Source organism: Trachypithecus francoisi, unplaced genomic scaffold (genome assembly GCF_009764315.1).
Source record: "Trachypithecus francoisi isolate TF-2019V2 unplaced genomic scaffold, Tfra_2.0 Lachesis_group2, whole genome shotgun sequence".
Lineage (NCBI taxonomy): Eukaryota > Metazoa > Chordata > Mammalia > Primates > Cercopithecidae > Trachypithecus > Trachypithecus francoisi.
In genome coordinates, this window is record NW_022681465.1 from 105,561,082 (window position 1) to 105,588,327 (window position 27,246).

The following is a 27,246-nucleotide window of genomic DNA, read 5'->3' on the forward strand; positions in this document are numbered from 1 at the left end:
TCTTTAGGAAAATTAGCTTTTTTTTTCCCTCTGGAACTAAGCTGAGAAAAAGACTGCAAGAAACTTAGAGCTTTTATCACTTTAAATCTGGATTCCAGTTGGGCAGTTGCCAGAGAAGAAAAAATTTTAAATGACTATAACAATTAATTTAGAAAGCTGTCATATTTCACACAACCTTTTCAAGAAAGTTTAGTGATTCTTAGCTTGATAGTTCCATAAAACAGAACTATAATGATTCCATAGAAAGTATTCCATTGTAAAGAAACTTATCTAGATGATAACTTACGAATTGAAGACTTAGGCTTAATGTTCTGGTGTGTGACACTTGGAGCTATTGGTCAGTTCTTATTTTTAATCAGTAAATGCATTTTAAAGAAATAGTTGAACTAAAAAGGAGGCCATTCATGATACTGTTTTGTAACATGATAAAAATGTTGCATAAATCCCTTCGCTCCTCTTTAGGTATTACCTGTCCCAACCCATACCTTCACCCCCTTCCTTAACTTTCATACACTATAAATGCCCCCCAACAGTCTCCTCAACCCTGAATTGACCAAGTAATGCACCAAAAGGCAGATTATGCTTTGGCAAGCAGGAAATTGGACTATTCTTTGAGATTTTTCTGAGGTAGTGAGTCTTTCCTCCTCTGCTCTAATGGTTAAGAAATGTCTTAGAAGCTGAGTTAAGAGACAAGTGGAGTGTTGGTCACAGTACTTAAACACTACTCTGAAATGGGTGGTTTATATGATTGGATGATTACCACTTCAGTAGAATCCTGACTGTTACGTGGAGAACTTAAAGATACCGAGATTGCCATGATGAGGATAAGCCACAGTCTCTAAAAAAGTGCTTGTCATACAGTTAGGTGCTCAATAATGTTTGAGGACTAACTGAATGTTTAAGATCTCTGACTTAGCTCAATGAGATTACAAGCAAAAACAAACATTAAAAAAACCTAGCCCACTGCAGGCTAGTATCATCAATGGCTAGCTCAATTTCCCTTCTGTATGGAATTTTGGACACCTTTTAAAGTATGGGAGGACTGAGTTTAAACAGTATTGGGCAAAGTTCAATTCCATACTGACTCAATTTATCACGTACCCTCTTATTTCCATCCTGATTTTACTATCATGATGTGGTTGTGAGATTTCTATCCATAAATAACTTTTCTGAGGACAAAGTGATCCAGTCTCTCTGTTGTTCTTCAAGCTTTTCTGCCAAGCATTTAATCAAGATAGGGTCCACTTTAGAATCAAATTTATTAGCAAACCAATGTCCATCTTTGATAAGCCACCTTAATTCTGCAGCTCCATAAATACACACGCTTCGAAGGTGAGATCCAGTACAACCGGGATAGAAAAAGCCTTCGTAGTAATTCCACTTGACAAGGCGGGTCTTACTCTGCAGATCAGACACATCCTGGGCTGATCTGGAAATCTCCCCAGGTATTCCTGGAACCCGAATCAAGGTAGCCCAAAAGTGCTCATCAGGAGAGTATGTGTCTTTAGACCAGGCAAAAAAGTCTTGAATGACGGAGTTGTTGAAAATATATTTAACAAATGCTTGACTTAAAACAAAATAAGCACTGCCAACAAATATCTGAATGTTATGCGGGGGTGCTTCCTTGGAGACGTTTGTCTTTACTGGTAGCTTCACATACTCATAAGGCACCCGTCTGAGTTCATGATGGTAAGTGAATCTTTCCAATTTACTGTTCGGGGGTTTCACTGTCTCCAACATATTTGCTCCATTGAGTTTTTTCAACTCTGACACTAATTCAAAATTTGACTTCAGGGGAAAATCTTGCCCACACAGGTTGATAACATATTTCCACTGGACTGAAGACTTCAGAAGGTCCGACAAGCAATTTAAATCAGCTTGGAGTCTGGAAATGTGGGCGTATTCCACAGCCTCTAATTTAGAAGCAATGAAAATATTGGCGAAGCACTTAGCTAAATTGTTCATGGCAACTTTGAAGGAATCAGGTGCCTTACGATCATAATGGATGCAGTAAATATTGTGCTGGTTGTATATAGCATGGATAAGCCTTTCAACCATAATTGCATCTTTGTGGACAACCAAAGAATAGGCTATTGGGAAGCTTTTCTCTTCCTTTGAAACAAGCTTTTGAGCATAACCTCTTAGAGTCTGATAAATGTCACAATCACTAGTCATTGCCACAACATCATCATCCTCCAAGTCAATGATGTCCCTTCTTCTTATTTCCAGAGTCTTACCAATTTCCAAAGGCTCCTGTTCATAGATACCCGAACAGTTAACTTCATACCTGACTTCATCCTTAACATGAGTGTATCTGTTTCTTACAAAAGGCGAAGTGCTTAGGGAGTACTCAACCAAGTAAATGTCTTTTTGCGGAAAGAGCCGTCTCACGTTTAGAAGCTTTAACAAGGAGAGCAGCCATAGGGTTAAAAACAGGATGAAAACTTTCTGCTGTAGGGTATGTTTAAAATAACATTTGAATATCTTCATTCTGTAAGAGGAGAAAGAAATAATCCAGTTGGAATATTAAGAGAAAATCAGGTCAGTTTATTCAAAATCTACCACATACTAGGCAGAATGCTGGCCCCAAAGATGAATGAAACAAGGTTTTCACCCTTGAAAGAATCCAGCAATAAGCAGATGGAATTATGAAGAATGGTGGTATTTTGGGGTATTCTGTGTTAACTATACTTAATTTTGAGAGATGTTGATTTCCAAATAGACGGGAAGGTAATGTAAACTAAAATATAAACATAGTGTGTCTTATATTGTCTGCATTTCTGCTTAGCATATTTGAGGAGGGATTGCTCTGGTTTGGGCAGAGGTCTAGAGAACTGGATGTCATCAAGAGGGCCTCAGAGATGCAAAGGACTCACCTGAGGCCAAAGGGAACATTTGTCTTGATTCTACCTCCAGATCCCGATTAGATCCAGGTCTGAAATCAAACAAGGAAAGCCCAGGGAATCCCACCTTCAGAAAGAAGGGTGGTGGGCAGACACCCAAAGGAGCTATACTAAGTATCAGAGACTGTAAAATGTATAGATAACAAAATTGTGTAAACTTGCATATTTTCCTTATTTTTTATTTTGTTAACACCCACTTCCACACAGGGATTAGCCATTTAGCCCTTAAAATAAAAAGGGCCTGATTTTTCACTGAGAGTAGTAGGTGGGGTGTAAAAACTACCTTGGGGGCAATTTGGCAATACCTGTTAGTTTTAAATGTACCCACCCTGAAGATGCCCTGTGTGTGCAAAGTCAAGCACAAGGAGGTTCCCTACAGTGTTCTGGATTTAGGCAAGACAGAAAATATCACAAACATCCTTGAACAGTGCATTGATTAAATTACATCCATGCTATAATATGTGAAAAGGCCTCAGACCGATCTGCATGTACATGCCAGCGGAGAACAATTTCTAAGTAATACTGTGAAATAAAAATAAGCAAAATGCAGAAGCATGTATAGTATGCTTACATGTCTATACATACAAAGAACATACACTAGCAAACTTTTTTTTTCTCTCTTTTTTTTTTTGAGACAAGGTCTTCCTCTGTCACCCAGGCCAGAGTGCAGTGGTACAATCATGGCTCAATGCAGCCTTGAACTCCTGGGCTCAAGAGATCCTCCTGCCTCAGCTTCCTGAGTAGCTGGCACTGCAGGTGTGTGCCACCATGCCCAGCTAATTTTTTCTTTAGTAGGGATGGAGTCTCACTATGCTGCCCAGGCTGGTCTTGAACTCCTGGTCTCAAGTGATCCTCCTACTTCAGCCTCCCAAAGTGCTGGGATTACAGGCATGAGCCACCACCCTCAGCCTAAACTTTTTCTTAAAGGACCAGGTAGTAAATATTTTTGGTTCTGTGGGCCATACTGTCTCAGTCACAACTACTCAACTCTGCCCGTTGAGGTGGGAAAGCAGCCACAGATTATATTTCAATGAGTGGGTGTGGCTGAGTTCCAATAATACTTTATTTACAAAAACAGGCAGCTGGCTGGATTCAGCCCACAGCTGTAGTGTTTCCAAAAGGATATTGTATACACACAATGCTGGTAACAGGAGTTGCTTTGCAAGGTAGAGTGGGAAAGGACTGAGGACTGGGGCCTAGGTAGGAGAAGGATTTACTTATCACTGAATATCTTGTAGTATCATTTGCATTTAAAAATGATTATATTACTTTTTCAGATGAAAACAGGCTGACTAGGAGGAGGGTACAGATGTACTTATAGGGAGCAGCAAGAAGGGCAGCCCAGGAAGTACTAGCCCAAGGGTCCAGGACAGGAAGGCTGGCAGAGCTCCTAGGGCTGCTTCAGGAGGTTCAGATACTGAGAACTGGTGGGGTCTGACTGCCCATGTGCAATTTCCTAACATATCTCAATAAATCTTAAATGGAAGATATAATCATTGTATCCAATTTCATTCAAGAGAATTGCCAAGAACTTGGAACCCAATTTAATTTTGTAGATTTCATCTATACAGACCAATTGACAAAACTCTCCCCTGGGAATGAGATCCCAGGTTCTTCCTCATTCACCTCCACTTAAATCCCTCTGTTTAAAGAACCACACCTTCACCACCATGAACTGTACTGCAGAATCCCACCTCTCTAGCCACATCTCGTCTCTCCTCTGTGGACTGCCCCAGGCTTCTATCCTCAGCTCACTTCTCTTCTCCTGCATATTTGCCCCCTATCTGTAGATTCCACCTTCCACACTGATGCCTTTCCATATTCCAGCACCTTTCCCTCCACCCCTCACCTCTTGCCCAAGCCTCAGAGGTGAACCTCCAGTTGCTGGATGGACATCACCGCCTGATATCCCGCAGGCACTCAGCCTCCACGAGTCCAAAACTGAACTTGACATCCTCACCTCACCTGCGTCTTCTGTCTTGATATATGGTGAGACCATCCACTCATGGGCCATGTTTGAAACTAGAGTTACCCAACTCGTCCATTTCACTCATACCCATGTTAACTCATCACCTCATAAATGTGCCTCAAATTCATCATTTCTTCTCCATCCCCACTGCCAAGTCCAGACAGCATCTTTGCTGCATCAGCACCCAGGTTAAGAGACTCCTGGTCAGGCTCATGGCCCTGGGTCTCTTGACTGGTCTCAGCTTTTTGCTCCTCCAAAGCACACTGAACAGAGTCCCATCACTCAGGCTCAAGGCCAGGGTGCTTGCTAGTTGTTCTAAAGCTGTGGAAAACTGTCCCCACTCCCCTGCCCGATGCACAAGGCAACTCACTGCAACTCCAGAAGCCTGGGCACATGTGTAGAACTGGGTATTGCAGTACAGTAGAAGACTAATCAACCCCAAATGGGGTGCGTGTGTGTGTGTGTGTGTGTGTCATTATCTTAATTCATGGTTATTAGGCATAAATAGTATACAGCTTACAGAAATGGCTAGAATTGAAAGGGGTCTAACTCAAAGTAAATTTTGGCTATTTCTTTTCTCACTTTTAGTCCATGGAGTCTCTAATTAACGTTACCACTTTCCCCTGACACCACAGTAGTAAAAAGAAAAGACCTCACATTCTAAAGAGATTTACCAAGTCTTGCAGAGTTGTCATGTCATTTAACTATCATCTTCACACTTACATAAAAAGACCTGCCTTGTCACTCATTTCCAGGGCCTCTTCTGCATCCAGGCATCCTTGCCCTTCCTGAGAAGGCCTGGGGCACACACATCCTGACTCTATCCTGGTCGGGAGAGTCTGAGTTGAGCAGGAGGCCGTGGTTGCCTGCCCAGAGATAGAAGGTCACAGGACATCCAGGGAATGAAGGGGTGGGAGGCACCCAGTGAGAAGTCCTTTGGAAACTGGCTCTGGGGCCCACATCTGAGAACCAGGAATGACAGTGAATTTCAAAGAAAGAAGGGTAGGAAAATGGGACAGCCCCCGCACCTCGCTTTCTGACACACCTTTGTCCAAGGCATCTTTAAGGGGGAGAATTTGTGTTGGGGTCAGCCTTTGATATCCTTTGAAAGGAGTAGCCCTCTTCAGTATTACCCTGACCCAAATCAAAATAAAACCCCTTCACTTGCTTACCATGGTCAGAAATCCCTCCCTCCCTCCCTCCCTCCCTCCCTCCCCCCCACCCCAGTCTCTCTCTCTCTCTCTCTCTTTCTTTCTTTCTTTTTCTTTCTCTTTCTTCCTTTTTACTTTAAGTTCTGGGATACATGTGCTGAACATGCAGGTTTGTTACGTGGGTATACATGTGCCATGGTGGTTTGCTGCACCTATCAACCCATCATCTAGGTTTTAAGCCCTGCATGCATTAGGTATTTGTCCTAGTGTTCTCCCTCCCCTTGACACTCACCCCACTGATAGGTCCCGGTGTGTGTTGTTCCCCTCCCTGTGTCCATGTGTTCTCATCGTTCAACTCCCACTTATGAGTGAGAACATGCGGTGCTTGGTTTTCTGTTCCTGTGTTAGTTTGCTGAGACTGATGGTTTCCAGCTTCATCCATGTCCCTGCAAAGGACATGAACTCATTCTTTTTTATGGTTGCACAGAAATACCTTTAACTGAAAAGCATTCCTTTCCCCCAAAGGGGTGCGTAGGTGCAAAGCCACTTGGTATGGAGTTTCTGTCAAATCCTAAAAGGGGATGTTGGCCTCTTCCCAGCTGTGATGGGCACTAATAGTGAGGGGAATACTGGCAGGAGGTTGGAGAGGACCACGGGTCCCCAACCTTGGTTCAGCTGGCTTTGGCTTCCTCTGAAAAAAACATCTGCATAACACCCTTGGGCCCCGCCCACTGGGCTCTGCAGGGGGTACACCCCCAGAGCAGCACAGCCCCAGGGGACACAAGTTGCAGGGGGTGGAGGAACTGGGTCTGACCAGAGTCAGCTGGGCTAAGGCCGGCTGTTATGTTGGTCACATGGTTCCTGGGAGACCAGGCTAGCAATGTCACCTTCTGGAAACACCACACCCAGCACTTTCCCTCTTAAAGCTTTATGGGCAGGAAGTAGGCAAGTGTTTTGCTGCCAGGAAGTGGTCTTACAATTACATTACAAATAATGCCCCACCCACGGTAGAAGTAGTATTTCTCCTTCTACCTGCCCGGGTAGTCAAGGAGGTCTGACCTGTTGCAGAGTTTATTGCCACACAGCCGCAAGTTCCTAGTGATGACAGAACTGAAAAAGCTGTAGCAAGGTTTGATGGCTATAACTCAGGTGAAATATGGTCTATAATAATTCAGTAAAAACCTACTCCTCACTAAAGTCCCAATAGGAATGTTGAATGAAGCATTTCCCTCAAACCATGTTCTTCTCCCAACCCATCCAGGCATTGTTGGAGCCTTCAAGGAAGCAGCAAGAACACAGAGGTGCACCCCAGCTAAGTGGACATGACCGCATTCAGGGACATCCCAGCTAGGTGGGCACAACTGTATTCAGGGCTAAATGGCTATAACCATTAGCGGCTCTTCAACTCACTCTTCTTACCTTAGCAATTTAAAAACCTAGGACTGTCAAAGAAGTACAGATGCTTCCTTTCCTAGGGAAGAAAGGGGAATGGTACATCAAGAATGGGAGGAAGGAGACTGAGGAGAAAAGAACTGAGTAAGGTTGAGTTTAGGGACCAAGAATGCCTGCGCTTTTTTCAGGAACAGATTGTGGGGCACTGGGGAGAGAGGAAGAAAGGATCTGGGCTTCAGGATGCCACAGACCTAGGGCTTGAGTCCCTGGACAAACTCTTAGTAGCTGTAAGACTTTGATCAAACTATTTAAGCTCTCTGAAGGCCAGTTTTCTTGTTAAAATTGGGGCTGGACTGCTCTAGGAAAACGTGGCCAGACTGCTTTTTAAAGCAGCTCCATGATCCTGTTCCTCCTCACCGGGCATGACCTCCCAACTGGGGTCTCCAGCTACCCCCACGCTGGTGCTTTCTGGCTGACAGAGGTTTCAGACCTCCCTGGGATGCAGCTCCCAGAGGGATGGGCAGGCCGCCATCTTTGCTGTTTTGCAACTTCACTGTTGATACCTGCAGGTACTGGAAAATCTGATGTCAGGGACTTCACGGCTTCTTTAAAGATCCTGCCCAGACCTGTGGCTTACTGTCCTGTTTTTCAATCTACCTCCTATTTCTCCACAAAGTCTCAACAAATTCAGTATTTTAGAATTAGTGCCTGAACGCCTCCATGTAATGCTCTTTATTAATTTTATGGATATTCATCCCTCAGTATATGCAGAGGATTCATTCCAGGGCCCCCGTGGGCCCTAAAATCTATGCACACTCAAGTCCCACAGTCAACCCTGAGGAACCTAGTATGGGAAAAGTTGGCCCTCCATACACGTGAGATTTGCATCCTGCAAACACTACATTTTCAATTTGTATTTACTTGAAAAAAAAAAAAAAACAAACCTGTGTATAAGTGGACCCCCTGAAGTTCAAACCTGTGTCGTTCAAGGGCCATACTGTAGTTATTATTAATGTAGAATCATTCAATAAAGAGTTGTCACTAGGAGCACTGCTCTAAGTACTCTAGATGTAATTCAGTCCCCTCAAGAGATCGATGAGGTAGGTACTACTGTTATCCCTCTTTTATAAGAAAGGAAACTGAGGCACTGTAAGGCAACTAAATGCCCAAGGTTACAGTTCTAGAAAGTGTTTTAAATGGAACCTGAACCCAGAGAGTCTTGCTCCAGACTTGCACTTTTAACCCTTTATGCAATACTGTCTCTTGGAATATAAAGAAAAAATTCTCCGTATTTCCCGCAACAGTTTTAGCACTTGACTAAAATTTCTCATTACCATGTCTTCTCTAAATGTCCTAGAACAGGAACAGGAATGGACTCCAAACATGGTCAAGGAGATCTTCCACCCCGTTTAAGAGGTGATTTCCATGGAGAATGAGCCTGGAGGAATGCTGGGTGAGGAATCACATTCCATTTCTATAGTGAGAGGCTGAGACCGATCAATAAGCTAATGAAGAGATTAGTCAGTCTTCCAGCCCATAGAATCAATTCAAGGAAGAGAAAGCAAGCTCATCCTGAGGGATTCTGCCATCAGTTACTCCTGTCCCGTATCCTGTCACCGATGATTTTATCGATTCATTTGTTCTTATAGTTACCTGTGACACAATTTAAGCACAGAGAATTGCTAATTGTTTTAGAAAACTTTCCGGCTGAAATTTCTCTTCATGCGGAGAATATTCCCTCTTCAGGCCACCTTAAAGTTCTTAAACTTTGTATTATTACATAGCAGTTTGAGAAATAGGATATGAAGAGCTTATTGATCTAGAAATATCGGGGATTTTGCTTCTGTCTAAAGGCTTACTAAGAAGAATCATCAGTTAAGAGGATCAATATAAAGACGAACTCACTAAAAAGCATCCTGATCTAGTTGAATAAGCTAACATCCTGCTACTGCAGCTCCTTGATTTCAATGAAGTCACTGATTCTCCCTTGGTGACTCACTCATTGCCAAGCCCAGGGGATGTTCTGGGGTGAGACCATTAGGTGGGAGGATGATTCAGTCAGATGCGGTTCCTCGACACTCCCACAGCACTCCAGGAGTCATGCAGAGGAGCAGAAAGACAAGTTTCTTGCCTAGATGACCTTATATTCTTATTGTTCTAGAGGAAAGATTGCAAAAGCAAGTAATAATCAGATTGTGAGCAGGTAAACACAGCAACTACGTAAAACACAAGGAGAGGTGTGACTCAGTCAGAAATCCAATACAAATTGAGGACAAGCATTTCTCAAATAATAATAAGATATGGCCTCTAAAAGGAAAAAAAAAGAAAAAGATTTTCCATTCCTTTTTATAAAGTAAACACTTTCAGGCCGGGTACAGTGGCTCACACCTGTAATCCCAACACTTTGGGAGGCTGAGGCAGATCGGCCTGAGTGCAGATCACCTGAGATTAGGAGATCGAGACCAGCCTGGTCAACATGGTGAAAATCCGTCTCTACTAAAAATACAGAAAATTAGCCAGGCGTGGTGGTGCATGCCTGTAATCCCAGCTACTTGGGAGGCTGAGGCAGGAGAATTGCTTGAACTCAGGAGATGGAGGTTGCAGTGAGAAGAGATCATGTCAGTGCACTCCAGCCTGGGCAAGGCAAGATTCAGTCTCAAAAAAAAAAAAAAAAAAAAAAAAAACCAAAACCAAAAAACCAAAACACAAACAAAAAATCCAAACCACTTTCATTAAAAAAAAAAAAAAATCAGAAAAGTCCAAAAACGAAAATAAAGCTCACCAGGGGCCCACCACCTGGCAATAACATTTTGTAGACAGTATGTCCTTCCAGACTGGTTTTAAGAAACACATTTTTTTTTTTTTTGGCTTTGCTTTATAACAGTATCATTAGATAGGCACTGTCTTATCTGTTTCTTTCATTTCACAATATACTATGAACAAGTCCTAACCTAAACTGGGTCTGTCAATTATTACAGAGTAAACAAATCCTAACAGAGGTAAACATACTTTTCTACAGGAAAAAAACCATTCAAATAATATAATTCATGTATCTAGGTCTTCTCCACCAATGCTTAATTAATAAACCCACAGTTCCTGAAGAAGCCCAGAAGTGCAATATTAAAACTGAAAATAACTTTAAAGGTGATTGAGCCCATATTTCTTCTCCTCTAAATGTTCCTAGCCATCATTTAACCCCATCTCATTCCTGGGGTGCTGGGAACACCTTTCCCCCTTTACATATGTGTCTTGGTTCATTCCTGCTGCTATAACGAATTATCTTAGACTGAATCGTTTAGAAACAATAGGCATTTATTTCTCGCAGTTCTAGAAGCTGAGAAGTCCAAGATCAAGGCACAGATTTGGTGTCTGGTGAGGGCTGCCCTCTGCTTCCAAGATGGTGCCTTGCTGCTGTGTTCTCATATGGCAGAGGGCAGAAGGGGAAAGGGCGGGGAGGGGTGAATGAGCTCCCCCAAAACATCCTTTATAAGGGCACCAGTCCTATGCCTTAGGGCTCTACCCTCATTATTTAATCACCATCTATAGGCCCCACTTCTTAATACTCTCACACTGGTGATTAAATTTCAACACATGAATTTTGGGGAACACAGACCATAGCAATATCTGTCCATCCAACTGCCCTCTATCGAGGGATTGGACAGAGGAGGGATGCCCAACCGCCCCTATTCAGGTCCCTCACAGTGGCATTCGGTCCAGCCTGGCTCCACACCCCACTCCATGGAGCCTGCTCTGGCTGAAGTCAACAAAAGCCTTCATGTTGCCAGAGTCAGTGACACATACCCGTCCCTTCCTAGTGATTGATACTAAGAGATAGCACTATTTGCATGATCTTATTCACTGTTCTTTTTTTTTTTCAGACAAGGTCTTACTCTGTGACCCATGCTGGAGTGCAATGCCACAATCTCGGCTCACTGCAACCTCTGTCTCCCAGGTTCAAGCGATTCTCCTCTCCTGTCTCAGCCTCCCTAGTAGCTGGGATTACAGGCACCCGCCACCATGCCTGGCTAATTTTTTGTATTTTTAGTAGAGACGGGAGGTAGAGACCATGTTGACCAGGTTGGTCTAGAACTCTTGACCTCAGGTGATCCACCTGTCTCGGCCTCCCAAAGTGCTGGGATTACAGGCATGAGCCACCACACCTGGCCTCTTATTCACTGTTCTTATACTCCATTCAATTATCCTATACTCCATTCAGTAAATCTATGAGATATGTACGATTATCATTATCCTTATCTTTCAGATTGAGAAATCAAGTCAGAAGATAAATAACTTACCTTAGTTCATATAGCTAGTATATTGGAGGAGCAAGGATTTTCAACTATGGTCCAATTTTCAACTATGGTCCGATTTCGGAGCCTACACTACTAACCACAATTCGAGACTGCCTTTCCAGTCTCCTGGCAATAGTAGCACCTGTTGGTTCTACATCCAAAATGTATTTCAAATCCACCCACCTCTTTCCACTCCATGGGAACCACTCTAATCCAAGCTAGCATCAACTCTTGCCTAGATACAAAATAACCTTACCTGGCTTCCCTTGCTTTCCTCTAATCCATTCTCTGTACTGTAACCAAAATGATTTTTTAAACATACAAATCAGATCACTGCCCCTCCCTAATCCCACTCCCTACATCTAAAACCCTTCACTGGGATTTCACGTCATGTAGAATAAAACAAGAAATGCTTTTCATGGCCATAAAGGCCCAGGCAGTTCCCTTGGCTGCCTTACTCTACAAGTTTATCTTATTCTACTCTGTCTTTCTCATAAAACTCTAAGCAACACCAGCCTTCTAAAAGTTCCTAGAACATCCTAGTCTCTTCCTTGCCTCAGGACCTTTGCACCTCCTGTTCTCATGTCTAGACTACTTTTCCTGGATCCTGGCATGACCAGGTGCTCCAGGAAAAGAAACAGATTTTCCTCAGGTCCTCTCTGATAACTCTTTTGTTTTTGAGAGAGTCTCGCACTGCCGCCCAGGCTGGAGTGCAGTGGCGTGAACTCGGCTCACTGCAACCTCCGCCTCCCAGATTAACCCTTCTTAAATCTCTCTCCTATCACGCTCCTTGTTTTCTTCTGAGCGCTTGCTACAAGGAATAGTTACTTCATTTGTTTATTACTTGTCTTGAGACAGAAACATAAGGTCTGTGAAGGCCTCATTCACTACTTTACCCCCAGTACTGAAGACATCCATACCTGGCACAGGGTAGTTGCTCAGTGGGACAAAGTCAGAAGACCTAAGCTCTAGTCTAGGCTCTGCCACCAAAAATTCTTCAAGTGATCTTAGTATATCACTTAATTTTGGCAAGTCTTTCTTTCTCATGTGTTAAATGGGATAATGTTTTTTCTATCCCACAGTGCAATTGTGAAAGTCTTATGATGTAGTGCATGTGAAAGCCATGGGGAAAAAGACAACTTTGGTATGCAAATGTCAGGTATGAGGACCTCCACAAGAGGAATGGTTTCTTGGGAAAACTGAGAAAGAGTCAACATGTTTTAAGTTGGTTTTACATTTCTAAAACAGTACGTTCATTATTCCCTTCATTCTGACATTCTAATTATTATTGGGTTTTCACTACTTGACAGCATTCTTTTTTGTTAATAACTGGAGTATAAATTGTTCCTAAAGTTTCAGAATTATGTAGACATACACCTGTCTTGGATTTTGAGAGACAGGAAGCAATGTAATTAATCTTTATAGTTGTTTTTCTCCCCAGTATGCTCGATATTTTTCGAAAGATTAATAACCAAAAAATTTATTTAAAAGACAGCCAAGAGCGCATACAACTAGTTTCATGCAGAGTTAGAATTGGCTAAACATGGTCTGTAAGTTTATGTGTTGCAAAAGCTATAAACTTTTCCCATAAGTTCATTATCTTTTACGGGCAATTCTCCAGATATTGCAAAACTGCAATGACTTGTTCTTGCATCTCTGTTTGGCAAAGTCATCCCTAAGGACCATGTAACCCACAAAGCAGTACTGAGAATTCTGCAGCAATGTGAATACACAAACACACCCTCATACAGGGCCTTTGCTAGTGTTCTGTCACTCAGATCAAACATCAGTGAGACTGGCTCAGCTCAGTGCATTGGGATGCCCTCATCTAAAGGAGCTCTGTTTGATGTCCCTGTGGAATGTATGACGACTGACAGCTTTCTCTCTAGACCTGCAATTATGAACGTCATCATCTTCTTTAAATAAAGGACTACTTTACCTGCAAGATTTGGAGAACAGAGACCTAAAGGAAAACACTGAGCATGAAAATAATTCTATCAACCACCTCTATAGATTATAATTCTTCTAGCTAGAAACTTTACTGGATCCTCTCACATTTGGGCAGAAATAAGGGACTTGTAAGATTACACGGGAAATGAGCAACCCACATCAAGAAGTATATACTCAGGCATAGACCACTCAAGGTCATTGGAAATCTGGGCTGTAGCAATGTAACAACAACAACAACAACAACAACAAAAGCACAGAATTCAGCCATGGTCACACCAATTGGGAAACAGTAGACTTGATTCTGGGCTTTATTTCATCTGGTCCACAGGGCAAATATCAAAAGCTGATTGTGTGTGTATCTAGCTGGGCAAAGCTACATGGCTAAAAAGTCTTTAGCAGGAAGTGTAAAGGGCCACATACAATGAAACTGAATGAAAAGTTTTTGTTTTGTAATAGATTGTGACCCTCAACAGGGAGTAAAACATTAACAGTTTTTCTCTAAAGAAAATTCTAAAAAATATCAGAAGATGGTGAATTTCAAAATTAGTTATGCCTTCAAATTTCAGTTTGATGAAAAAGCTCACATGAAATGTTTGCTTCTTTTTAGATGTAAAGGATTATGAAAAAGGATTGAATGAATGAATGCATTAGATCTTTGCCTCTCAAGCTTTATCAAACAAAGAGGTTTCACTCCTTCTTGGGATCCCCGTCTTCTCTGCCCTTCTTACTTAGCTTGACACAACACAAAGCCAAACTACATTTTACGTGTCAGGTTCTAAGTTAAAAATATGGGTTGAGACTATTTTGACTTCTTTTTCTATAAAGTAGAAAAACTGAATTGAAAAACATGTCTATTTTTGAAAATGTATATTTATCGTACTAAAAAGAAAATAACTTTCTCCACCTAATATCTACATGGTATGCTTTTTTTCCCGCTCAGAAATTTCTGGAAGCATTTATTTTGGTATTATATGGCTAACTCCATATTTTTTAACTGGCCAAAACTAATTCCTCAAAGATTCCATGGCTAGCTGAAGAGGTATGGGTAACTGATTTCTACATGTGCATTTAAAGCAGAATCTCCAATGTCCATCACAGAGGCAGCACAGGGATAAACAGACGTGAATTAAGGGTTTTTTTTTTGTTGAGACAGAGTCTTGCTCTGTCGCCTAGGCCGGAGTGCAATGGCATGATCTTGGCTCACTGCAAGCTCCGCCTCCTGGGTTCATACCATTCTCCTGCCTCAACTTCCCAAGTAGCTGGGACTACAGGCACCTGCCACCACGCCTGGCTAAGGTCTGTGAAGGCCTCACTTACTACTTTACCCCCAGTACTGAAGGCTAATTTTTTGTGTTTTTAGTAGAGACGGGGTTTCACCGTGTTCGCTAGGGTGGTCTTGAACTCCTGATCCACCCAGCTCAGCCTCCCAAAGTGCTGGGATTACAGGCATGAGCCACTATGCCTGGCCAAATCAAGGGTATTGATGTTAGAAATGGCCTGAGGCCAGAACACACTCTTCATGAATGGATTAGACACCCTGAGTTTAAAATCATCACCCTTAAAACCCTGAGTTTTAAGTCATGAGAAGAGCTTGCTTGTTTGTTTTCTGGGTTCTTCCAATATGGTGGGAAGCTCAGCTAGAGACTTCAACATACTTCTGCACTTCCACTGAAAAACTCAGGACTGGCAGCTCTTGGCATGACTTCATCATTTAGCTAAGATCTGTGTGTTTCTTGGCTTAAAATGTACATATTGCTCTCAGATCTTGTGTGCATATTAGACACAATAAAATTAAGACTCAGGAATTCAAAAATTAAGTTAAAAGGATGGAAGAAATAAAAATCTGCAGTGCTTGGGAAAATTCTGCCACAATACGAATTTCAAAAGCAGAGATTTCAACCTACCAAAAGTCAAATGTAGAAATGATTCCAGAAAGCTCTCCAACTGCCATCTCCTACAAGGATCCCTTCTAGCGATTGTTTTAATTAAGTTAACAGATCCTTTTCAATATGTAGGTTTTATTTCAGGTTAATAAAATGTAAAAAGATTGTTTAGTTTACTAAGAGTCTAAGCCAACTTATATGTCAACTGTATACAAAGCAAAAGTAAAAACCAGACTCTTCAGATTTTCCAACAGATTATGATGTTAAAACAGTATGGTCTGGTGCCAGCATAAAGAGAGATCTGTGGGATAAAATCCAGAAACAGATCCATAGGTAAGGGTTTTTATATATGGCTCTGGTAGAGAGCCAGTTGCCTTCCAACATCCATCCTCTCTTCTTTACTAAGAGAACCCTATATTGTTGGTGGTAGAAACACGTCTCTTGAAAAGACTCTTCTCTAACTTCTATTGTATAGGAATAAAATATAATGTGGGATTTTGGGAAAGTTTTCCTAAAGGGGCCTGATTCAGGTAGGAGGTATGCCATTTTGTTCTTTCTTTTCTTCTTCTTCCACTTCCACTTTTCTGCCTGGAACTCCAACATGATGGCTAGAGTTGCAGCACCCACCTTGAGACCATGAGGAACAGACCAAGAGAATATCAGAGATACCAGGATACCTCAGCCCCCATATCCTCAAGCTACTGAACCAACGCCAGCAAACACCCACTTTGAATTCTTGTTATATGAGAAAAGTAAGCCCTGATATGTTTAAGTAACGTGCACTTTGAAAGATGACCGTAGGAAAAGGAAATGCTTAACTAACATATACATACGCACGTCCAGGAGCCAAATTAAATTTAAATCAGATTAAAGTGGCTACTTATACAACAGTACCTTCCTATATATAGCCAAGTGCAAAATAATGTGTCTTAAATGATACTGAACTTCTCATCCATCTATATTTAGAGGCAGATGGAGGCTTTAGGTAAACATCTGAAGGAAAGCAGATGCCAAGATTTACCAAATTAACTCTGATGTTGGCAAGAACTGTGCAGTCTGCTCACCATGCCTCAGTTAAGCACTCTTTAGCTTATGGCAAACCTCCTCTGTGTATGGTTTCTAGTCATAGGCAGGGGACAGGTCACATAATCCCTGAAGGTCACTTGCAGGTGGGCTGTCTTCTTGAGAGCGTGTTATGTAACAGGGGACTTTGGAACCTGCTTTTCAACAAATAGCTATCAGTATCATGTAGATATCAACTCAACAAGTACCATGTTGAATAGTTCTGAGCCACCCCTGAATGTGTCCCTTTTCCCTCCAGTTTCTGCCTGACCCCATTCCTCTTCTTTCTGCCCCACACTGGACCCCCTCCACGTTACCTTCCTGCTTTACTTCTGTGTACATCATACAGGTTTAGAATTTAAAGCTAATGGTTCTGAACTGAAGTCCTGAGTCTGCTGCTAATAAGATGTCATTAATCTAGTAGCCTTCCGCCTCCTCATCTGTGAAAGAGGAACAAGGGCACTGACTCACATGGTTACCGTGATGACTAAATGAGCTAATGCACTGGGCACATTTTAGTAGGAAAAACAGCCTGGCACAGGGCTGGATGATGGTAAGGGATCAAAAGCATTTGAAGCAGCCCAGTGTCACTGACCAGTGGCCATTCTGTAAACAAGGACTGGGCTTCAGCTTCAGCATGCTACGTGTACTCCCGCACTCAGACACCATCTCCAAAGGCAACAGCCATGGATTTCCGCTGGGTAGACTGGTGCAGAAACATCAAAGGTTTCCACGATTCTCATGGTCAAGGAAGAATCAGACAAGGGCCCACTTGTACTATTTTTACAGTTTTTCTTCAGGTTTGACATATTTTCAAAATAAAAATGGATTTTTTAAAAAAAGAGAATCATAGGGATAATGGGGAGAGGACAGAATGAAAGTGCTTTAAATCTCTGCCTCATATTAGGATTCAGGCGACACATTTTTAGTAGCACAGTTTTGAATATTTTTTAGGTCTAGTGTCATGCTGTCTTCTTGCTATAACCTATACTTTCCAAGTATTATCTGGTTTACTTCTTTGTTATAAAAATAACTTTTCTTGTTTCTTATTTATGAATTAGTTGATGAACATATTCTTTTTTTTTCTATTATGGTGGTGAAATATGCATAACATTTACCACTTTAGTCAATTTTAAGTGTACACTTCAGTGGCATTAAGTACATTCATATTGTTGTGCAACCCATCACCACAATCCGTCCACAGAACATGTTCATCTTCCCCATCTGAAACTCTATACAAATTAAACACTAACCCCACAATCTCCTGCTTCTGGGCCCTGCCAACCACTATTCTACTTTCTGTCTCTACAAATTTGATTACTCTAGGCATCTGTATCATAGGAATCAAACAATATTTGTCCAATATTTGACTGTTCTATTTTGCTTAACATGTCTTCAAGGTTCATCCATGTTGTAGTGTGTATCAAAATTTCTTTCCTTTTTAAGACTAAATAATATTCCATTGTATGTATACATTACATTTTGGTCATCCATTCATCTGTCAGTGGATACTTGCTTCACTTCCATCCTTTCAGCTATTGCGAATCATGCTGCTATGAACATGGGTATACAAATACCTGTTTGAGTTCCTGCCTTCACTCTTTTGAGAATATCCCCTATATAAACCTTATATTCTTAGATATCCAATTTCTATCCATCCCACAAACATTTACTGTGTGCTTGCCATGTGTTAGGGAGGCACTGTGTTAGATTCTGGAGAGATGCAACTAGAAACTCTACTGCCTGCACAAATGCAGAGAGAAATAAACAGTGAGGTTCTAGGTAACTGATAACACAATCCAAGAAATTCCAGTTATTTTGTCACATTCACATTTGAATTTCTTTTCTATAGAAATTTTCCAGAAAAGACAAGTCACTAGCTAGCATTTGGAATTTTTTTTTTTTTTAATTCAGGGATTTTCTTGCCATGATGTTGAATTGATATTCAATTCAATGAAAGATGTTTGATTCAATGTTCAACATCAGTTGAAATGATGTTCTTCCTTTCTGAGGATCTCTTCTCCAGTTCTGCATCCCATCTTTCAGCTCTACAATCATTCTATTAATGTTTTTTTCACATTGTAACTTTGCAACCTAATTGGTGTCTACCTTGTGTATCATTCCATTTCTTTCTTCTGACACATCTGCCATATGTCTCTCTGAACTTGCCAGCCTCAGAGGAGGGCAAGAGGGTTGCTGGAAAGGCTAAAGGAAGAAGGAACCTGGTAGAAGGTGATGGCTGGGCAGAATGAGCTCCTCCTTGTTCCACTGAGGTAGAACGTGGGGCTGTAGAGAAAGGACACAGCACAAATATTGCAAATATGCTGCAGTGACACAGACAGCAGGACAAGGAAGGAAAAAAGGAGCCTTGGAAAGCACAGGAACTTTGCTAGGTATTGTTCCTTCTGGTCCTGGGCCAAACTGTCCACCTTCTGCTGCAGTCTGAACGAGCTGCTCTCGAGTGGACTGTCCAGATCTTGCAGATGACCATGAGAAATGTCAGGGCTCGCGGACTCTTGGAAACAGGTCTAACCTACCCAAGAGCAGACAGGCTGACTGGACAAGCCCGGGCACAGCCAAGAAGCAATTCCTGCCAAAGGGTCATCCTTGCCAGTTTTCCCCTTAACTAGATTAGAAAAAAGCCCAGAAGACCCACAAGAGAAGATGGGGTTGCACAGGGGAGGGAAATGAAAAGAACAGAAGAGCCAGAAGCACAGAGGATTCCTGGGGAAGGAGTTAAGAATATGCCACTCCAAAATATGCCGCTGTGATACTGACTTTTGAATTAAGGGTACTTGAAAAATAGCAGGTACAAGAACATTCTGCCCTTCGTGCTGTTTCTTAAAAGCAGGAGATGAAATCCTTATGTGAAATGAGAATGTTGACAGACAGTCTCCTTAACAGTCTTGTCAAGGACAGAAAGTTGTGGCCGAGAAAAATTTGTACAAACTTTTGTTACACAACCCTTATCCTCCTACCCGCTTCTCCCAGTTAACTACCCTAGCCCAGGTCTCTTTTTGCCTTGCTACATTTTCATAATTTCCTACTCTTTCTCCAATCCACTATATAAGTGTTCAATTCTCACTGCATCTCTGGGGCTTCATTTCCTTATGAGGGCTCCCCTGTCTCATAAGACTTACATTAAATAAATGTGTGTGCTTTTTTCCTGTTGATATTTCTTATGCCAAGTTAATTCTCAGGCCCAGCTGAAAAACTGTAAGAGTGTAGAGGCAAATTTTTGCCTCCCCTACAATACAGATTTACTTGAGACTACAGAGAACTTTATTATCACCAGGTGCTTTTTCAATTTTATTTATTTATTGCTGATTTGCTTACTATGGCAGGGCAGCACATGGCATCAAAAGAGGTTTGGAAGCATTTTGGAGCATCTTGGAGGAGGAGAGTGGCTGGATTGTATTGAGATGTTGAGGGTTGGTTTAAGGCTGGAATTTCACTGTGGGTGGGGTTTGGGGGAGGCTTGACTAGGATTGGATAAGGATCATGATATAACGGTTTAGGACTCCAGGTAATTTTTCATGCTCTAGAAGCCATGGCTAAAAGCACTCCTGCCACAGAGTTGTTCTGCCTTTTGCCTTTAAAAACGATTTTCTGCAATTATATTACCTAATTATACTCCTTTAAGAATCATGTATGAGCAACATTTTAGGGTTTTTTTAAAATTAAATAACCTGAATCTCTTGGTTACATCTAGACTTTAGCACAAAACTCTTAGGTTTTAGAGCTTAGGGGAGGTAGGTAAAGCAGAGAGAAATGACAAGGCACAATTTTTGCTTCCTATTATTTTGAAGCTTCTGAATTCATCTTAATCTGACTATAAATAAACTGAAACTTACCTTTGTGTCACCTCCAAAGAAAACCCCAGGCTGATGGTATAAACAGCATAGGGAAGGGAACATCACCGTCAGTTACTGAGGAGATGCTATAGATGGCTGTACTGGGACAGAGACCGAGGATGCAGTTCTAGAACATGGGCCCTATAAAGAGAAACCATGTGCGGGAGGACTTTAGAACAACAGTAATTTAAATGCAAACAATGATTGGACTGATGACAACTATTCCTCTGATGTTAACCCAGAAGGATTGCAAAAGATGCCACATTTTTGAGCCTCATTAACTGTGAGGAAGGCCTCTAACAAAGATGCTCATGTTATTATTAACTCCTCAACCAGGATATCGGTACCCAAACTGGCAAAGGACACAAAGGTGAGACTCAGCTTATATGGAAAATAACAGAAATAGGAACCAAGCAGATTACTTGGATCTAGTAAGATGAATTTTAACAGAGAAAAGTACAAAACTAACATGTGCAAAAAATTAACTGTATTTGTTAATGGAGAAACGTGGTTCACGGATAATTGTGGTTTGCGGAGAAACGTGGTTTGACAGGAGCACCTCTAGAGGACAGTTCAGTGTTTTGGCTGACCGTACGTTTGGCATGAGTCACAGTTTGGTTCGAGACTGTCAAAAGAAAACAAAATGCAGCAAAACAAAAACAAAACCAACGCCATCGTGGTCCTGGACAGCATGTAAACCACAAAGCTGCAGAATGAGAAAGCTGAATGCAGAGTGCGAATCCCTGTTTCTATGAATAGTACCACCCAAAGAGGAAAGCATTTCCACAGTTTAGACCTTGGGACAGAGGAAGGGACCACCCCATTCTGCTCTGTCCTGAGCAGACACCCTGAGAAATGAGTTTGTGTCTGGCTACACCGGTCTGCTGGAATCGTAACTGATGGAAGTTAAGCAGCCCAGTAAGAAGGTAGCGACCACAAGAGGGACGTGGAAAGGTTAAGGCTGAAGAAGTAATGACTCAATAGAGGAGTGAAAGCTGGCTCCAAATATTTAAAGAACTTATTAAAGTACAAATTGCTGAGCCTCACAGGTTCCCAGGGGATGCTGATGCAGCTGGTCCTGAGGCCACACTTTGAGAACCGCTGCTCTGAGTGACAAAATTGTAGTTTTTAAAAAAATACTCTGTAGTTCTAAGATTCCACTAAGACCCGATGGCCTGTTTCTCAGTAAATCCACATTGGGAAAAATTTACTGGTTTTGAAGCCTCACACATTTGTGGTTAAGATTATGTTCTTTCTAACATTTCATATCACTTAGCAGAAGTTCAATCTTTCCTTTATGCCCCTTAGTGTTTCTTATTAGTTCAGCTTCATAAAGCAGACTTCTGTTTCTGCTTCATTTTCTGGAATCTTTATATAGTAGACATTTTTCCTCTGGTCTTCTTCCACTTTGCCTGTATTTTTCTGTTATGTTCAGCAGATCAAGCTTCATAACATACTAAATTGTGAGCTACCTTTATCAAATGATATCTGGTTCCCCACATCTAAAATAGTAAATACTGATCCAATCCTGTCTCTAAATGCCCACGCTGAGCCCACCATCCCAGAGATCTATTAGGATGGAAACGGCTGCATTCAATTCCTGATTAATTTTCTTTTCTCTTATATACTTGAAGCTTCAGTCTTTAGATCCCACTAGGAAAATTACAAGCATATGGGAATGCATGTAAATGACATGCAAAGTAATGCAAATTAATACAAAACATACATCTCTAAATTGCTTGAGAAAAGTCTATAAGCCTCAATGTTGATGTTATTTGCTTTGCTTCACTACACTCTGGCAAGCAGTGACTGGATCCTTTTATTACAGTTAATTTTATACAACATCGAACACCTGACACTTGTTGACACATTAAGTGGAAGATGCCTTGCCTGTGAGTTAGGCAAATGGGACCCTGGCCTTAACTTAGCCACTCTTTGGCTGTATGGCCTTGGACAGGTTCTCAACATTCTCTAGGTTTCAGATTCTACAACCAGAAATGACTGAAATGGCATCATGATAATAAAACCGCCAAGACTAAGGTTTACTGAGCACTTACTATGTGCTAGGCATAAGGCACACATGATGCACACATGGTGCTTGCATAATGCACACAGGCAATCCTTACAACAGCCCACAAGGAGGTGCTGTAGAGCACGTACCCCTTAGGTATGGTGCCATTTCAGAGACCAGGAAACCGAGACAGGAAGGTCAGGAAGCTTGGGCCTGGTCCTAAGCTAGGGAGTGACAGAGTCAGATCCAGGAGCTCAGGAGTCTCACTGCAGAGGCCTTGGTCTTAGCCATGCTGCACCTCTGTAGCGTGATTATCATCCATGTTTCTCCTAAACATTACATTTGTATGATCTGTGAAGTAAATCACTCACAGTCATACGTGCTTTAAAACATTGTTTCTGTAAGATGTTGACAGCTTATATTATATAAGCTTGATATCAAAATACCATCACAATCCAAGGGGGAGGGGATCCAGACATCCTGTGTGTTCAGCTTCTCTTTCCAACTCACTCCATCACATTCCCATATGTCTAAGGCTCCCTCATCTTAAAGCACCTAGCCCTCTGTCCCACCTTTCACTCTGGGAGCAGCTTCCGGTCCTCAGCTACCATCGCCTCGCCCCCTACCCCATCCACCCCAGGATTCAGACCCCACCCCTGGTACAGATGACCACCATCTTTGGAGAGTCAGCCAGCGAGTGCACTATGTGGCCACTTGGGAAGCCATTCCACTCAGGAGCCTCGAAAGCTGCCCAGACTCAGTAAAGCCAAACTTGTCTTTCCTCCTCCGATGTTCCCTGTTTCTGTAAATAGCAGCACCCAAGCTTAGAGGGAGTCACGCTGCATTCTCACACCCTACACAAAACTCAGCCCCAAGTCACGCCAGAGCCAGCCTTGAATCTGCCCACTGTGTCATCTCTACTGGCACGACCTCAGCCTCAACTGCCAGGCTTCCTGCACCCTCTGACCCAGCCCTTTCTATTAGGGGCTCCTCACGTCCATTCTCCAGGCGGCAGCTGGAGTTTTGTTTTGTTTTTAATCCATATCTCATCTGCATACTATCAGGTGTGAAACTGTCCTGAGGATCCACTCGCCACAATGTCCCTTGGCACCACCTGGCCCTGGTACCTGCTGGCCTCCCCGGTGCCATTCTCCATCCTCCCCTCAGGTCATACTGAACCTGTCTTTTCTTCCAACTCTCAGGCTCTCCTCTCCTCTGGTCTCAGCACACACCATTCCCTTGGGTGGGAATACTCCCTTTTCTCACCTCTCCCCTCCCCCACGGCTGCTTAGTTTACACAGCTCCTACTCATCCTCAGCCCACCTTCAATCTCTCCAGCAAGGCCTCAGCACAGATGCAGTGATCTGCAGCACATCCGCGCCTCACAGCAGCCAATGTGCCTGGTTCACAGCCAGTGCTCAACACAGGTGGACTGAAGAACTCACTTGTCAGACTTGCTTTGCTGATTTTTACTGTCTCACTGCTTTTTCCCGCCTTGTAGCCTAAGAAGGAAATCCCCTGAAGCTGACCCCATTTTACCTCTCCTATGTGGTGCTGTGATAAGCTTCAGGTCACCAGGTCATGCTCCCAGCACCATGGGTCAAGGGTGAGGCAGAAACAGCACCGTCAGGTACAGGGCCCTGTACCTGCTCTCTCTCCCCCTCCCTTCCTGGAAAACAACCATAGGTAAAAGTTTGGGAAGCACCTGTATTTATGGCCTGCTTATCGTGAAGGCACTTGGCCAGGTGCCATAAAGTGCCAACTCTGACTGATTGCCCGACTATGCCATTCACCCCTACCTACTTCTGTGCAGGAGATGTGACATTTAGCAAATCAGTATAAACTTTTTCCCCCAAAGAAAAGAGTATAAACCTTCTCATCCCACCACCACCCTACAGCAGGAAACTCCTTTCAGTACCCCCAGAGAAAATTCAGCGGCCACACAATTCCTTGGCTATTGTTTCTCTCCTGATACCAGAAAGAGATAAATCAACATCTTTAATTGGTCATTTCTCACACAAAATTGGATCCTTAGAAAGTGCAACATAGGATATGCTCTCTATAATGATTCACTTTTAAAGATTTTACTTCCTTAAGACACTATCAACAAAAGCTGTCAGAATGAACTGTTCGTTTCTAGAATGTTTTAGGCTTATTGATGCTTTAATAGGGGCATGTTTTATGAATGCAAGATCAAGAAGGGCGACTTATGTCTACTCACATGAGACAATTAAATGCATTATATTACCCCCAACTCTGTTAATCTTCTGGTTTGTTGTTCTTCCATTATTAAAGACTTAAAAAAAAAAAAAGAAAGAAAGAAAGAAAAAAAGGAATTTAAAAAGTGCCCCAAGGCCAATATCCCCTCTCTGCCTGCCCAGCAAGGGGACAATACACTGTTTCCCAGGCTACGTGACTCGGAAAACTTCCCCGTCACGGAAAGCTGAGTCCTTAAATTTACAAAACACCCACTCGCCCCGTGTGCCTAGCACTGTTTCCTACGTGCAGACTGCAAATGGACTCGAGCGTCCGGTTTCTCGGCTCGGATCCCTGAGGCTCCCGACCCTCTGTGGTAGGCACCGCCACCTCGCAGGGGGACGATCCCGGCCCGCTCTGCGGCACAAAAACTTGACCTTAAAAAGCGCAGAAGCTGGTCTCTGGGAAGGGCGCGGCCTGGGAGGCGCGGCCCGCAGCTTCCGCCCCCAAAGAACGACTCCGAGGCCCCCTCCAGCCCCGGTTGCCCTGGCGCAGAAGCCGCGAGAGCAGTCCTTTCACGCGCCCCGCGTCCCTGTCCCGAAGCCCAGGGGCGGGGGCTCGGGCAGCATCGCTCGTCCCCGCTGGTCCAGGGCTGCGGAGAAGCTGCAGGAGGCTCCGAAAGGCGAGCGTCGGGAAGCCGGGCTCAGCAGTTCCTCCGGGCCCCCTGCGCCCCGCAGCAGCGCGGGCCAGGACGGCGGGATGCCCCTGCTCCCGGCAAGGGAGCGCCCACGAGCCGCGTTCTTGGCACTCGGGGAGAGTCCCGGGAAAGCCCGGCGCCGGCGCGCCTGCGACTCCAGCCTGGCGGCTCTGCTCCGCCCGCGAGCCCAGGAAGCCGGCGCCGCGGCCCGCGTCCGTTATCCAGGACACACTCCGCGCCCGCCGCCCTTTCCCAGCGCTGGCCTCGGGGAACTTCCCCGCGTCTGGCCGCGGGCAGCGGCTGCTGCGGGAACCGCGAAGTTGCGGCGTCTGCTAGGCGCGCGCCGGGTAGCCCACCTGGACCGCGACGCTGTGTCCGCCCGCCGCGCGCTCTGGTCGGCCCCGGGGCTCCAGCAGGCGCGGAGAGAGGCCGAGGTTCAGCCCGGGTCCCCGCGCCGCTCCGGGAGGGCGCCCCCGCCTGCCGCTTGGAGAGGGACGCGGCGTCGAAGTTTTCCCCGGCGGGAAAACGAAAGTCGTGAGGAGCAGAGGGTCTGGGCGTCCCGGCCACCCCCCGGCGGAGACGAGGCTGAGACCGGGCTGACATCTCCAGCCCCGGGCGACCCTCGCTCGCCAGCGTGGCCAAGTCGACTTACGAGAAGGAGTGGGGCAGCCCCAAACGCGGGTCCGCGAGGCTGCGGAGGCCGCCCGGGCGGGGGCCGCGGGCTGCGCTCTGGGCTCCCAGGCTCTCCGCTGCGGCTTGCTCTCGCACTGCCCCTCCGTCGCTCTGCTGGGGAGCCGCTCTCTCCCGCCCCAGGGTGGGAGAGCGCTGAGCGGCCCCCGTCACGTGCGGCGAAAGGAGGAGCACCGCCGCCGCGCTCCCGCAGAGGGAGCTCCCTGCCCTGCGCTCCCGGTCCCCGCGCCGCGCTCCGGACAAAGTTCCCAGGCGCTCGCGGTGATCTCGGCTCTCCGCCGCTGCCCGGAGCGTCATCCACCTTCGGTTCCCTCCCACATTAGACAAGACATCTGAGGCCAGGAGAGATAAGTAACTTGCCCAAAGTCGCTCAGAAGGCAGTGACAAAGCAAACTCACATCCGCGGCTCCTTTTTTCCCCCTGAACTCCGGGCTCTGCGGAGGCTCAGGCCCTGCGGGAATCGCCCAACCAGACAGAAGGCAGCTCGCTCTCATGGGTAAGACGAAGAGTGTCCCACGCAGCCGCGAGAAATATTATCAGCAGCGTGGGAAGGTGGAGCTTTTTGCCCAATAACTAGAGTGCAAAGTTGTTTCTCAAACAGTGCCTACATGCCAAATCGGCTTGCTTTTCATCCTTAAGCGAGGGTGAGGGTGGTGGCTGTGCGGACGCCAATCGGAATCACCAAATAAGTGCACTGGAAAGAAAGCACACAGCTACTTAATCAATTGGCCATCAAGGACTCGGCCTTCCGAGCGGGTTCTTGTGAATATGCTAACCTTGTAAAGCGGGCGCGCCACGCTCTGCTTGCTATTCACGCACTTCCAGGAGTCTCCCGCCAGGCTCCACGTCCTTTCGGGGCCGGGAGCTCCCAGGGCTTGCCTTTCAGGGCAGGGAGTGGCACCAGACAAGTCAATCCCAGTCGGTTTGTTTCTTACTCCCTTGGTCAACCAGTGTTGACAGAGGGCCTGCAATGTGCATGGCTGTTGGATGGGGAGCTGGGTCGATAGGACCTAGGACCTAGGACCCAGTGAATCTCAAAGAGGGAGTGTCACATGGGTCCCCATATACTTTACTCCCAGAATCTGGAATATGCCCAAAGCAGTAGAGAGACTTTGAGTCTGCCCCAACCCCCACGCCTTTACTCCCTGTGCTCAGAGAGCAAGTGTTTTAATATTCGTTTTACAGACTTACTTTCA

General features: G+C 44.3%; 1 protein-coding gene across 6 annotated transcripts; it reads right to left on the bottom strand.

Moving 5' to 3' along the window:
• On the bottom strand, window positions 1–27,246 carry GCNT4 (glucosaminyl (N-acetyl) transferase 4). 6 transcript variants are annotated; one of them, XM_033179884.1, is made up of 4 exons: window positions 26,449–27,246; window positions 24,689–24,763; window positions 20,457–20,597; window positions 1–2,491 (listed from the first exon to the last, which is right to left on the bottom strand). In XM_033179884.1, exon 4 carries the CDS (start codon window positions 2,488–2,490, stop codon window positions 1,129–1,131), a length of 1,362 nt encoding a protein of 453 aa, XP_033035775.1. In that variant the 5' UTR covers window position 2,491; window positions 20,457–20,597; window positions 24,689–24,763; window positions 26,449–27,246; the 3' UTR covers window positions 1–1,128. The 6 variants fall into 6 exon arrangements, with proteins under 6 accessions (XP_033035775.1, XP_033035774.1, XP_033035773.1 ...); XM_033179883.1 differs by lacking the exon at window positions 26,449–27,246 and adding an exon at window positions 26,013–26,138; XM_033179882.1 differs by lacking the exon at window positions 24,689–24,763.

Bases quoted from the DNA above. Each gene is read 5' to 3' on its own strand.
- GCNT4 (XM_033179880.1), bottom strand. From the start codon at position 26,347: ATGACGCTCCGGGCAGCGGCGGAGAGCCGAGATCACCGCGAGCGCCTG. The intron at 2,492-26,012 runs GTAAGTCGACTT...CTCCTCTTACAG, and splicing joins GGGCTGCCCCACTCCTTCTC to AATGAAGATATTCAAATGTT.